This window comes from the organism of the source record quoted next, unplaced genomic scaffold (assembly GCF_019419815.1).
Source record: "Pyrus x bretschneideri cultivar Hongxiangsu unplaced genomic scaffold, Pyrus_bretschneideri_v1 Contig2, whole genome shotgun sequence".
NCBI classification, from domain to species: domain Eukaryota; kingdom Viridiplantae; phylum Streptophyta; class Magnoliopsida; order Rosales; family Rosaceae; genus Pyrus; species Pyrus x bretschneideri.
In genome coordinates this window covers 9,486,832-9,501,246 of record NW_025999501.1, presented here as the reverse complement: position 1 = coordinate 9,501,246, position 14,415 = coordinate 9,486,832, and the positions used below count along the sequence as shown (strand labels likewise).

Here is a 14,415-nt window from a genome sequence, read left to right as displayed (position 1 = left end):
CTTATAAGTACTTCTCGTTCGGAAGTCCATTGTTATGAATTGAAGCTAACAAATTTAACTCAAGTGAAAAATTACATGTAAAAATCTTGAAGGAACAACCACAGAAGCAAAAATGCAAACAACTTTTGATTAATCAAAGAGAGAGGCTGCATACAATGATCACGACAACATACCGCCATCCCACCAAACTGTAAAACAAACACAAACACAAACACATACAAATTCAAAGCCTCTTTACCCTTCCCTAGACCTTGGGTGCAAGCCTAGACTTTATTTTGTCGACCATCTTGGTTCCCACCTGGAATGTCTTCGTCAGCACATGATCCGGCACCTCCGGCGTGGCAGCGAACAATGTGAGTGCAATGTTCACCGTTCCCTGCAGCTGAGAGTTGAACCCGGCGATCACGGAAGCCGGACCCTTCCCGTTGTTGTTCTGGAAGTGAACCAACCCCTTGGGGAACACAAAGACTTCACCTTTCTTGATGGTTTTGCTGATGAGCTTGTTTGCCGTGGTGATGAATCCGACGTCCAATACTCCTTCAAGAACGTAAACAATTTCTGTGGCTCTGGGGTGGGTGTGAGGCGGGTTAATTCCACCGGGGGCGTAGTCGATTCTGGCGAGCGAGACGCCGAGGGTGTTGAGGCCGGGGATTTTTTGGACATTGGCTGCTGTCACCAGGGAGCCGAATGTGTTGTTGGTGAGGCCTGGTTTGGCTAGTCCGGCGCTGAAAAAGTCCTCTGCGGTTGCATTTGCTGCGTCCTTGCAGACGAACCCATTGACTTTCACGCCTGTTACCGCAGTTGAGTTGGATTAAGCAAAACTTGTACTTAATTTTCGTAAACCATGAATTGGGTTTTCTTAATCAGGTTCTTGTGTGTTAGTTGGTTCATGTGCTTAATTCTTGGGACTAATAAATTTAAGGTGATGATTAGTTGGCTTAATAGCAAAAAAGTGAGAAAGTAAAGCTAACCAACAAAAAGTAATCGAAGAGAGGGTAATTAATCATGGTTTTTGTTCTTATTTTTTCCAGAAATCATGAACTGCTCAATGTGATTGATCCATGATTACTGGGCTTAAACACAATAAAATAACCAAAAAAAAAAAAAAAAATTATAAATTAAAGAAAAGATGGAATATTTGACACAAAACTTTCCAGAAATCATTTACAACATGAAAAGCAACTGATGAACAGAGTCAACTTTATAATGGAGGGGACAAGGAAACGTGGCAACTTTCTAGTCTTTTTGTTTTAACATGAACTTCTGTGATCACTTTTAGCACTAGAATACTGAAACACTGGAAATATAGATAAAGAACTGATGAAGAAGAAGAAGAGGGAGTTACCGGCGGCGTAGTCGGCAACGCAAATGTCCTGAAGCAAGTCAGGATCAGCGGCAGAGCTGCCGAAGACGGTGGCAAGAGCCACAAGAAAGAGAGCAAAGACAGCCGCCATTGTTGGTGGTTGTAATTGGAAAGAAAATACAGACTATTGCAAGAAGACCAAAAGGGAAGAGAAAAGTGGATGTGTGAATGAACAGGAAATGATGGGTGGGCCGAGTACTTATAGGCTTATAGCAGAGTAGTTGAATGTTGAAGCTTTTGGTACGTATTGATAAATAATTATTGTTGAATTATTATTGCATTCTCACTTACAAATAACGTATATTTACAGTAGAAATTTCATAATCGGGACTGTTTAATTTCTTAATATCATTTGAAGATTATCCATACAAAAAAAATCATTTGAATCGGACATTGTTTAGTCATCCAAATGTTTCAAATAAATCAAATACAAAGTAATATATTAATGATAAACCGTCCATTTGTCTACACATTTGAATGACTAAACGATCTCCTATTCAAATAACCTTTTGCATCGATTATCTTCAAATGAAGATTAAGAAATTAAACGGTTATGATTATGAAATTCGTACAGTGAAAATACGTTAACTGCAAGTAGAGATATAAGCACATCTCAAGGAACCCCAAGGGGGGAATGTAAGTATTTTTATGCACATGGTTGTTTATTTTTGTTTCTTGATTCTTGTTTTGATTTATCCAATACATATATCAGAACTAAATAGAAGTTTGCATAAAGTAAAACAAAGTGTGCATAAATCATTTTTCAAAATCCGAACACTAAAAGTAAATAAGAACGTGTAGAAGAAGAAGAAAAAGACGTGTGCAGAATTCACTTCCCGTAATCGAGACTGTCTGGTTTTTGCTTGATTTAGCAAAGCTGGTAATATTTGATTATTTGTTGTCGATGTTGTGAGTGAAGGTAAAGGCAAAGCATGGGGCATGCCTTTGCCTTATTGGAGATTTGGACCCAAAGCTAAGTCATGAGTCACATTTGAGTCCTTGACCATCCCTCTGTTTTATGAGCAAAGCGTTGACCCCATTTGCGGCCCTTTGCGCCTACAGCGGATCTGACCCACATAAGATTTATGTTTTTGTTTATTTTTCGTTTTTGAAGATTTTTGTTTATTTATTTATTTTTTTTGTGCTTAATTATAATTAATGATAAATCATATGAACGATTCTTTTCAACACGATTGCCCAATTCTATGGCTTTTTATGCATCTTTCTCTTTTTTTTCTACTTGTAATTTGACCCTATGAGATTTATTACACATTTTAATATGTGTGCGTATTTTTATTTATTTATATTTTTATATATAATTGAACAGGTGTGCCAAATTTTGCAATGATAATTAACTGTTATGCGGTAGATATTCTGTTACAATGTTTGCAACCTAAATGTAAAAAGTGAGAGAAATCACTTATGAGAGTGTTTTTGGAGTATTAAAGCTCGCACTGTATTTGTCATCTCGAAGCTTTTTATTTGTTAAATAATAATATGAGCTAATTCTAAATCATATTTGTTTCTGATATAAAAATAATAGCATGTATAGTGCTACATGTATTATGATTTTATTGCTTTTAATTTGACATTTTAGTTTTTTGTAATACATTTTTTCTTTTTCTTTTTTTTTTATTAATTTCAACCAACAATTGAGAAGCAATATTTCAACCGTAAGCCTTTGTACTTTTATAGTTTGTACTTTTTTGTGTGATTAGCTGGATTGTACTTTCTTTTTTTTTTTTTTGAACGCCAACGAAATGCAATACTAGAAGCCTACAGAGAGGCAAACACCAAGAAAACATACAAGTAGTGAACAGGGTAAGGCCACAAAGACCCCTCCACCAAGTGGAAGTGTCACCCCAATCACCACCACAACCAAATTAATGTGGACATGGCATACCATCATTATTCAAAACAAAGACCAACGAAGATGGGGGCCGATCGACCTAAACAACATCAATCATCTCCAAAAAACCAGCCGACGCAAGTTCATGCGCCTCACCATTAGCTGATCTGGGCACCCAAGACCAGCGACAGTTCTGAAACTCCCCCTCCCCACCCCCCCTAGCTGCTTGACCCGAGCCAACACAGGGAAAGACTCCCAACTGCCCATAGACAGAGAACAAGAAAGACAATTAACAGCTTCAAGTGAGTCCGATTCCATAATGACAATTCAACTCATGGAAGGGGAGGGATTTGATCATTTGAGCTTTTTTATTTTTCAATTTTATTATTATTAAAAGAAGGAATGATTCGAAATTATTAAAATAATTTAGAAAATGAGAGAGTTTCTAATTCAGGATGAATGAATGAAAACTCGACATTTTATTCACTAAAATATTGGACCACATGCATTTGATCATTTTAGTCAATTCCAAGTAAAAGGCTACGAGTCACCTCATTCTATTCACCAAAGGATAATGTTACAGGAGACTAAATGTGTAGACTAATTTTTGTAAACTAAATCACAAGAAATAATTGGATTATCACTTAAGTGTTTATTTCTTATTTGTGACATGTCATTTATTTTTCAAATTTAGTCCACTAACATTATTCTTCATTAAATTGACCCTTTAACCTCAATGTGATGAGTCGATACATTCCATCTTTTTTTTTTGTCAAATAAAGATTTTGTTAGATTAATCACTAACGGAGTTCGATAAATTTCATATACCTTCATTTTTTCAAACAACAAATTGTGAAACAAAAATTAGATGAAGTTGAAAAATCATTAATTTTGTCATTAGTTGTTCTTAATGTTGATACAAATAAGTTGTCCATTTGTTTTCTTATTACCAACAAAAGTTGGTACAATTAAAAATAGAAAGAAAAAAAATGGATAGGGGAATCGAGAATATGGATATATATTTCACCAAGCAAATAGGACAATCCATTAATCTTAATTATGTATATAACAAATCAGATTTTAATATTATTATCAATATAATGCGATTGCAATATGCTAAATGAAATCTAAACATTTAGGCAAAGAATATGCGAGATTAGCTATTCAGCAATGATCACGTGTGCGACACCTACTGCGACACCTACTCTCTCTAGAAGAGGAGAGGGCCATTACACCCCCATATGTCCCTCATCCACCAAGTATATTAATAATAAATGAAAGTAAACGAAAATGATCCAAGTGCAGGGACTATGACAAGACCCGCAAAGGCAAAAACAATCAACGAAAACAATAATAAGAACAACACGAAATTTCACGAGCATGAGCAGAGGCTACAAAATCTGGAACTGTAAACCACCAATAATAAGCATAAGTTTCTGCTCCAAAAGAAGTTAAAGCTTTTGCAACTTGATATTCTTCTCTATGAATATGTGCACACCTAAATCGCATTTGACAAAGTCGCCAGAAACAGTTCTTCCAATCCATCATAAGAAATCACGAGACAATATTACGAGCCTTAAAGTAATCGGTTACTTGAAAGTATTATACGGGGCACCACAAGAGCTACTTGGGCTACACCCACCGACTAGTGTAACTAAGTTGGTTAACGCAATGTATCATCTTTTAGAATTTAAATTCGAATCTCTCTCTGTAACTTAGACAATATTAACTCAAATAAATGAATAAAAATATTGTTTGCATGTGGAAGGTTGCCAATGCAATTGTTGTTTCCTTTGGTTGAGTTGTTAGAATGTATGCAAAGCTAAGACTGCCTCTACCCTCCAGTGGGGTCTCACAAACTCCTTTGTTTAGACTCCATTGTTTTAGACATTTACTTCTCAGAATTGTCATGTTTTGGAGGTTGCTTCCGGCAAATGGTTTTTCTGTTATCTGTTACCTTCATCCTTTTTTTTTTTTGCATCTTTGGTTGGAGGGTCTTCATCTCCAACTTCATCAATCATTTTCTTAATCGCATCACTTAACACACTTTATTAAGTACTAATTGTCCTTCGAGCAGCTTTGAGACGACCACGTCGGCATCATTAAGCTCCTTCCAGGTAACATTTAGAAAATTAGTAAGAAACTTCCAAGAGCATATGCTTGTTTTGAAGAATATATACTAAAATTAGATAGATGTAAACCAGATTTATTTGTGGTAAATAAAATACTGACGCTTATATTGACAGGTCGTTTGGTGAGTAAATTTGGTGCATAACTTTGTTGATCCGAGCATGCATTATTGTTTTTCTAAATGGCTTTTGATGCAGCGATGGGACAGACTTGCTTCTGAGTGCAGCTTATCAATTGGAAGTAATGAAGTAATGAAGCAATTGGCATTACGCCTCATTTTAGTTCATGCATTGAAAATTGATAGAAGCGGTTGTTGAGTTTGTCCACTTGTCAATCATTTTGGTCATTCTGTGAAAATGTTCTGTTAAATGAAAAAGCAAGTGAAGGGATTGGTTGGACAAAAATACTCACAAATCAACGGAGATTTTGCACGGAATAACCAAAATAATTGACAGGCGGACAAACCAGAGACCATTTCTATTAATTTTCAATCTCAATGATCAAAATGAGGAGTTATGTCAATATCTTGGACCATTTTAGCTAAAAGAACCATAAAAATGAGTTTAATATGCAAATCTATGGTTAATTGCCATTCCTGCTCTGAAAAAATATACTTGTTTTCCCAGTTCATCTATAAATCTGAAAGAGTTCACTTTGAACGGATAAGGATGAAGATAATTTGGAATCCTTCTTCACGGGAACAAAAGCAAATTTTCCAAGTATTTATTTATAATACTACGTGCTTCAAACCTACAACTTGCAGATTAGATTATGAACTTCCAGTGTTCTGCCTCACTGTGTTCATTTTATTTGTTTTTTTTCGAGAAATCTCGATGGCACGAGGGAAATTTTATTGGATGGAAAAAAAATTCTCATTTTATTCAAATCACTAGGATAAGTTACCAATAATCTTTACATGAACATAATCCACCCTTGAAGTGATGAAACCGAACACGATCCCTAACAATTATTTCTCGATCGAAAGCTTGCGAAACAAACTTTGTAAACGAATGGCAATCTCTACAAACTCTCAGGTTCTTAACTATTCGTAAAGGCGTTCCTTCTGGAGTTCGTGCCAGGCCAAAAGCGATTGCCAGCTTCTCACTGTGACATGAAGCAGAAGTTCCTAAACAATCTGTGTCTATGAAGGGAAACTCAGAAGTTGTGATAAAAGGTTTCTCCTGCACATAACCGTGCAGAGCAGCTCGATGAACAACTGCTCTCAGTTTCCAATAAATTTCATTAGTGTCAGGATGTGACTTGTCATCCACAACAAATTTGTGAACCTGATCACCAATTTCAATCCAGCTCCAACCAGGAGTTGTCTTTACTCCCTCGGTTTTAATCAACTTTCTCATCTTTGCAACATCCATCTGCATTTTTCTCTTTGAATAGATTGTAGCAAGAAGTACGTAGTCCCCTGCATTCGATGACCCTAGCTGGATTAGATTCCTCATGGCAATTTCCCCTATTTCTACATTCTTATGAATCTTGCAAGAGCCAAGCAGGGTCCGCCAAAGGACTGGATCGTCCTGGGCGTGCGAAGTCCTAATAACTTGAAGTGCCTTTTTGAGCATCCCAGCTCTGCCAAACAGATCCACCAGGCACCCGTAATGCTTAATTCCAGGCTTAACATTGAACTTAGAGATCATCACATTGAAGTACTCAACACCCTTCTCTACCAAGCCTTGGTGACTGCATCCACATAACAAACCAAGAAATGTGATGGAGTTCGGCTGGACTCCTTCCACCAGCATACGCCCAAAAAATGAGATTGCTTCATCCCCACAACCGTGGACTCCATACCCAACAATCATGGAGTTCCAAGTAAAAACATCCCGCTTCCGCATCCTCTCAAACACACTACGAGCACTATCCAAGTTACCACATTTAGCATACATATCAATAAGCGCATTCCCAACATAAACATTCCCCAGAAGCCCCTTTTCACTAGCGATTCTATGCATCTGAACTCCAGTATTCAATGCTCCCAAGTGAGCACAAGACGAAAGCAACCCAACAAACGTAAACCCATCAAGACCCACATTCTCATTCCTCATCACATTATACATCTTCAACGCCTCATGGTGAAGGCCCTTTTGAGAGTAACACGAAATCATAGAATTCCAAGACACCAAGTCTCTCTCAGGCATATTATCAAACACCTTCTCTGCACTCTCAATCAACCCATCTCCCGCATACGACCTCATAAGATTGGTGCAAACAACGACGTCACTCTCGTACCCAAATCTTACCACAGCTCCATGAATCTCTTCACACTTCTTCCGGGCCTTCAGTTTCTCGCAGGCCTTGAGCACGAAGGAGAAAGTGTATGTATCAGGAGAAGAATCGGAACCAGATGAAAGCATGCGATTGTAGTAAAAAATGGCTTGGAGAGGAGAAGGGCTGTTGGAAAAGCCTCTGATGAGGGAGTTCCAGTCTTGGGTTTGTGGATTTTGGAGGTGGTGGTGGAAGAGCAGCTGAGCGTAGGGCAAGCTGCCGGAGACGGAGACGGCGCAGAAGTTGAGCAGCTTGTTTGAAATGGCGGGGTGGGGTTGGAGACCGTTGGTGATGACGTGGGCGTGGATTTTTTTGAGCCGTTGGAGGCTGTTGCATCCTTGCAACAAGGATAGGATGGCTTTGGTTTTTGAAGTTTGGCACATTTGAGTAATTTTGGGTTTGGGATGAAATTGTTTAATGTTTTAGTAAAACGTACGTACGGCCGTTTTGTTAGGTAAACATTTTTAAAATTTTATACAAGCGGTATTGGGACGGGAGAATTGAACATAATAGTCATTTACAATGTGAGAAAATCGGTTTAAGGAAGTGATTTGATACCTAGTTGTTCAAATACGAGATAACCGTTCTTAATATAAGACCTACTTATTCAGGTAAGTGATTTAACTGAAAACACGAAGAAATGAAGCCTACATTAGTAGCTTTGCAGCCGTTACTGGACCGGGAACGAGCAGCAACCACAGCACGAGACGGTTCTGATGAGCCGGAATTCGACATTTCAGTGGTTGGACAATTATGGTTTTGAGAGATTGCCACAAAGGAGACATGCACACCAGGTCTGATCTCCTTAACCTCCAATTAAGATGGTGTTAAAACACTGCATAATATCTTCAAATTTGATAGAGATGGGCTGAGGCATATATTATCCTTTACATTCAAATTGAAAATTTGGCAGAAAGTAGTCTACATAGTTGCAGAAGTCCAAAACTTTACATCAACATCCTCCAAAAACAACCTAAATCTTGCAAACCTAACATAAAACGAAAGTGCGCCAACCGTAGGAGTCTGCTCAACTCCATCTCATTTGAAGTTATAATTCAAGTTTAAATTATAAAAACTAACAGAGGTGCATGGTTAGCACTTCGCTTTTTATATTCAAGTTTAAATTCCTCTCCCAACCTACAGCTCCGTCGAGCCGATGGACAAGAAGAAGGGAGGATGCACTTAGATCATGGCCAGCAATAGCATGGTGCTGTATACGTGATGCACTTAGATCTGGCGCACTCTGCCAACCTTCTCACAAACTTCATGGGATCAACTTACCTCCTCGCCCTAGTTGGAGGCTTCATATTGGACACTTACTTGAGCAGATTCACAACATGCCTGATTTTTGGCGCAATTGATATACTGGTAACGTAAAAAATTCACATCATTTGGTTATTTTCTTCAAGTTCTCCAGTTTTACTTATCTCACAAAATTTTATAAAATCTGTTACAATTTTAGGCTTTGGTGATGATAACGCAAGCTTATTCAAAGTATTTGCAACCAAAAGAAACTTGCACAGCAAATTGTGTCGAAGGCCGTATCACTGCCATGCTCTATGGATCCCTGTGCTTGTTGGCACTGGGATCAGGCGGTGTGAGGGGAGCACTGCCCGCACTTGGTGCTGGCCAGTTTAACCGGAAAGAGGAAGCGAAGTTGCTCGCGACATTTTTCAATTGGCTTATGCTCAGTACTACAGTTGGAGCAACTATTGGTGTGACAGCGATTGTGTATGTTAGCATGAATGTAGCTTGGTACTGGGGTTTCTTGATAGCAACTGTTGCATCCTTTGTCGGGTTCTCTGTTCTCGCGATGGGTAAGCCTTTCTATCGTTTCCAAGTCCCCGGCAACAGCCCCATTATAAGGATCGTTCAGGTCTGCCTCTCTCTCTCTCTCTCTCTCGTCAAAGATCTGTCTTGCTATCTAATCAAACTCACTAGCACAAAAACTATGTTAATTACATTTTCATACGCCTATAACTAATGTGTCTAAATGTTGTGATAGGTTATTGTTGTTGCGATAAAAAACAGACATTAGACGCAGCTAGGGAGCTCTGATGAACTGTACGAAATCAGCGAAAATGAATCAAATTATGCTGAAGAAAAAATTATCCATACAATTCAATTCAGGTGATATTACATTAATTCATGATTAAAGTTCACCAATAAATGAGCTCTTTCATGCATGTCAAACATAATCTAACAAGGCTCACCAAATGGAATATCCCATCTTGTAATGTAAACATTCGTCATATTTGACAAAGAGAGAAAACACACAATTAAGGAGAAAATTGATCATACAATCAAAAGTTTACCTCAAAGTTTCTGTGCATGTAGTAGGGCTTTGCCTTTGAAAGTGGACAATTTGTTGGACCAGGATACCTGTTTGTTGATTGGAGGGGTGACAAGGATGTGTGAAGTTTTTAAAAGGCTTTTTAGCCAAAATGGTTATTGAGATTTGCATAATACATCACTTTGGTCCATGAGATTGAAAATCAATAGAAATGGTCCCTGAGATTGTCTACCATTCATTATTTTGGTTATTCTGTTAAAAACTCCATTAAATGTACCGGAGTTCTTGGTCAAAAGTTTGGGCAATTTTCAAAGCTTTATAACTCAATCGTTTCTTAATCAAATTCGACCCATAATTTATCAAAATAAAGATAGGAAAGTGTAGAACAAGATTATATCTATTTGAAAGCCCAATGGTTGTCAAAGATGGCCGGAAAATAGTCTGAATGGTGACTGATCCGAGGAAAAACTGAAAAACTGGCCAGAAACTGGGTAAACTTTAAACGTTTATAACTTCTTCAATACTCAACGAAATCGAGTGATTCGAAAACGAAAATCATACTTCTCGATGATATGAAGAGAATGGTATCTTGCTTGATAGCTAGTTCGCCATTTTTTGACCGGAAAACGGCTCGAAAGTGCCTTAGGTTTCGACACAGTTCACAAAGTTTCGACGCAGCAGTTCGCAAAATTCAAACTTTAGTTACTGTATTTTCAATTTCATCGAATTTTATCTCTAAGGACATCTGTCAACTACCCTTACCTTTTATGTGCTGCACACGTGACGATTTGCTAAAAGAAATTAGTGCCTTTTATGTGCTATGATACAATAATGTACTAATTACTGCCTAATGGTATTGAATCAGTTGTCTAGACAAAGCTGCCATACTCGGCAAAGACTCCAAGCCCCAACCATGGAAAGTTTTCACAGTAACACAAGTAGAAGAAGTGAAGGTCCTAACAAGAATGTTGCCATTTCTCTTCAGCACCATCATAATGAACAGTTGTTTGGCACAACTCCAAACATTCTCAGTCCAACAAGGAAGCATCATGGACCTCCACTTAGGCTCCTTTGAGGTTCCGGCTCCATCTATTCCCGTCATCCCTCTCCTCTTCATGTCCATCCTCATCCCGCTGTACGAGTTCTTCCTCGTGCCTTTCGCGCGAAAGATCACAAAGCACCCATCAGGCATAACGCAGCTTCCGCGTGTTGGCGTTGGACTATACCTCTCCGCAATCTCAATGGCAGTAGCAGGCATGGTGGAACACAAAAGAAGGAGCCAAGCCAACAAGGACATAACAAAGCCCAAATCTCTCTTCTGGCTTTCGTTCCAATATGCTATTTTTGGCATAGCTGACATTAGTAGGGTTGCTTGAGTTCTTCTACAAGGAAGCTCCCGCGGGGATGAAATCGCTCTCTACTTCATTCACTTTTATTTCGCTTTGAGCTCGGTTTTTGTCGCAGTGATCAATGCCTGAAAACACGTAATTGTAACCGTTTAAATATGAGGGATGGAAAGGGAGAGAGATTAGGAGGGGACAGAATCCTACTCAGTGAAAGTGAACAGATGAATCCTTTTTATGTCACTGCCTGAAAACATGTACTTGACATGAAGAATTTGCGCTGATACACAGCTGCAGGAAAAAGGCTAACTGAAAGGGGAAGGTAAAATCTTGAGGTAAAAGGAAGAGAAGTCAGAGAGGGCGAAGAAGGTGGAGCATGCACGTATGCAACAACTTTGCAAAAAGCCTGTAGAAATTAAATGATGAAAATATAAATGGGAGGTGGGGCAGCAATCTCTGTGACCAACTTATGTTACATCAAACAAACCATTTTTGAGGTAAGGTCCAACTCTTTATGATCGAGGTGCACCCATTAAAGTTGAAAGTGATATCAAATTATTTGATTGAACTTCACCTCACCCGTGCTGCCTGTTGATGGAGAATTCCCAACTATAATTGGTTGTCTTAGACTCTTAGACGTATTCTTATATCACTGGTTGTCAAAAAGGTGTCGTCCCCAGTTCCAATCAATCCAAGTTTATCATGCCATTTTATAAGATAGCATGTGGTCTAATATCACAATTGATAGGCTGTTGAATACGTCATTGGTTCAAGATTTTTTTTTCCTCTGAATTAATGTAACAGTTGCAAATTCTTTCACTCTCCTTTTTATAATTTTTCTTCTTCTTATAATGAAGATTGATTGACAAAAAATACTGTCACTGGTTGTATATATATTTATCTAAAGAAATTATGTTAGATCACTAATTATATTAAGTCACAAGATAAGAAAGATAAAGATAAATATATAAAGGGGAATATTATATCCTTCTATGGCCACATAATGCAAGCAACTTCTGAAGTATATTATTGGATGAAAAGGGTGAAAAGAAAAATATTTGGATTATTAGTATAATATGAATGTGCCCATGATCTGAAGGAGCTCTTGATCAAGTTGAGTTCTACATGTGTGTTAAGTATATGGGTGGAAAAAAAATACCAAAATCGCAACCGACCGAACCCAAACCGAAAAAATTCCAGAACTAAGAGTATTTTAAATTGAATCTCCCGTATGTTAAGAGTATTTTATAACATCGACTTGCGAAATTTAAGGAATATTTCTTGAGAGTTTTGGTTTCTTTCTTAACCTTGTAATTAAGGAAACAGCTCATGCATTAACTAGCAAGAAGTGTAACTATCAAAGTATATATGTAGCCAGAGTTCACACAGTTTTTCGGAAAATGATTTATGCTTTTGGCTTCATATATAATAAGTTATTATTAGGCTGATTTGAGACTAGGCCTGACAAACGAGTCGTGTTTGTCGTGTTCGTGTCGTTTTCTTGTAACATATGTTATCTTAACGGGTCGTGTCGTGTCACACCCGTTAGCATAATGGGTCCTTAATAGGTTGGGTCATTTTACCCCGACCCGTTAAGAAAAAAAAAATATTTTTTTTCTTAAATTTGCATATACCACACATTGCCACATAAATATTACTTCAAAACATTAAAACACATTGGTCGTTTAAGTACTACACCTACACTTGAAAATAAGAGCCTAATAAAAAAACATTCATACACTACTAGTCTATTACAAAATATTAAATGTGCAAGGATATGCAAAATGAAAGAGTTTTTGTTTTCAAGGTTGTGAAGCCTTTCTCAAAAGTTTAAACCTTGCCTATGGAACTCAAAGCTTGCATGTTATTCCTTTTACAAAATCCTCAATTTTCGTCGATCATCATGAGGAAATTGTATTGAAACTTTGGCTTGATCTATTGCCTTCAAGAGTTATGTTGATGATGTTTTCAGTAAGGTTTTCCACGCCAGAACTCTCTTTCGCATAAACTAAGTATAGAAAAACCAAACATTAAAAACCATTCAAATTATGAGAAGTTTACCAAAATAATTATGAAAAGAAATAATACAATAATACTGTACCATATAAAAATATATTAGCCTCCAACCTAATGCGCAATGGACGGCTAAGATTAAATCTCAGTCGATCCAATGGTCACCAATTTCTTAAATTTAATTTAATATATATAATTATTATAGTTTTTAGGGGTATAAAATTGTTAAATTAATATATATAATTATTATAGTATTTTTTTAGGGTTATAAAATTATAAAATTCGTGTTACCCTACTTGTATACCTGAACTAACCCGTTATTTTAACAGATGCTTATCGGGTTACCCGATAATGACCCGATTCGTTATCGTATCGATCCGAACATCTGTTAATTTCGTATTATGTCGCGTCGGATTATCGAGTTGTGTCAGGAATTGCTAGGCCTATTTGAAACTACAAATACTTGAGAAATGAAATCTGTTGAAGCCTTGGTCCCAGAAAACATGATGAAATCAAATTCCTTTTCAGCTGTATGGTCAACTACTACTACTAAAAAAGTATTTGGATCAATGAGACGACGGTTGACTTCATGTGCTTCCCCTTCAAATTTGCAACGGGGTAGATGCTTTCTTTCTTTGGTCCCAGGGTTTCCTTATAGGGTTGACCAAAGAGAAGAATCGTTTTATACGGTCTGATTGTTGTATCGATGTATATGGCTCGTTTGGAAAATATTTTTAACTGATTAAAAATGTTTTTAGAGAAAATATTTTGAAACCAATCTTTAGTTACAATGCAAGCTAATCATGGAAAAACATTTAAGGTGCATCTTGCAAGAAGCAACTAGTATTTCTTTTTATTTAAATGCGCTTTTAGTCATTTAAAAGCACTATCTGAACGAGCCCAAAGTGTTAACAATTATTTTTTTGGTACTAGATGATGCCTACACACTATATGTGTGTAAATATAAAAATTAAAAATATATGGAACAAAAAGAAGTTGCAGAAAAATGTGAAAGAGAGAGGGAGCGTGGGAGTGGGATAATATTTTTTTAAAAGAAATAGGCATGCGTTGATGACATGTGAGTGAGGGAAGAAGAAAAAATTTTGGACGAAATTACTTGTGATATTTTATTCAAATTAACATG

The 14,415-nt window shown here is 37.3% G+C and overlaps 2 protein-coding genes and 1 pseudogene across 2 annotated transcripts; 1 reads left to right on the top strand and 2 right to left on the bottom strand.

Moving 5' to 3' along the window:
• Nucleotides 1–103: 103 nt before the first annotated feature.
• LOC125476706 (rhicadhesin receptor-like) lies at nt 104–1,543 on the bottom strand. The gene is made up of 2 exons (XM_048583090.1): nt 1,346–1,543; nt 104–789 (listed from the first exon to the last, which is right to left on the bottom strand). Exons 1-2 carry the CDS (start codon nt 1,452–1,454, stop codon nt 245–247), a joined length of 654 nt encoding a protein of 217 aa, XP_048439047.1. The 5' UTR covers nt 1,455–1,543; the 3' UTR covers nt 104–244.
• Nucleotides 1,544–6,200: 4,657 nt separating this feature from the next.
• Nucleotides 6,201–8,158, bottom strand: LOC103955831 (pentatricopeptide repeat-containing protein At3g56550). The gene has a single exon (XM_009367733.2). It carries the CDS (start codon nt 8,003–8,005, stop codon nt 6,242–6,244), a length of 1,764 nt encoding a protein of 587 aa, XP_009366008.2. The 5' UTR covers nt 8,006–8,158; the 3' UTR covers nt 6,201–6,241.
• A 104-nt stretch (nt 8,159–8,262) lies between these two features.
• On the top strand, nt 8,263–11,847 carry LOC125476828 (annotated as a pseudogene).
• The last annotated feature ends 2,568 nt before the right edge of the window (nt 11,848–14,415 follow it).

Bases quoted from the DNA above. Each gene is read 5' to 3' on its own strand.
- LOC125476706 (XM_048583090.1), bottom strand. From the start codon at position 1,454: ATGGCGGCTGTCTTTGCTCTCTTTCTTGTGGCTCTTGCCACCGTCTTC. The intron at 790-1,345 runs GTAACTCCCTCT...CTGCGGTAACAG, and splicing joins CGTTGCCGACTACGCCGCCG to GCGTGAAAGTCAATGGGTTC.
- LOC103955831 (XM_009367733.2), bottom strand. From the start codon at position 8,005: ATGTGCCAAACTTCAAAAACCAAAGCCATCCTATCCTTGTTGCAAGGA.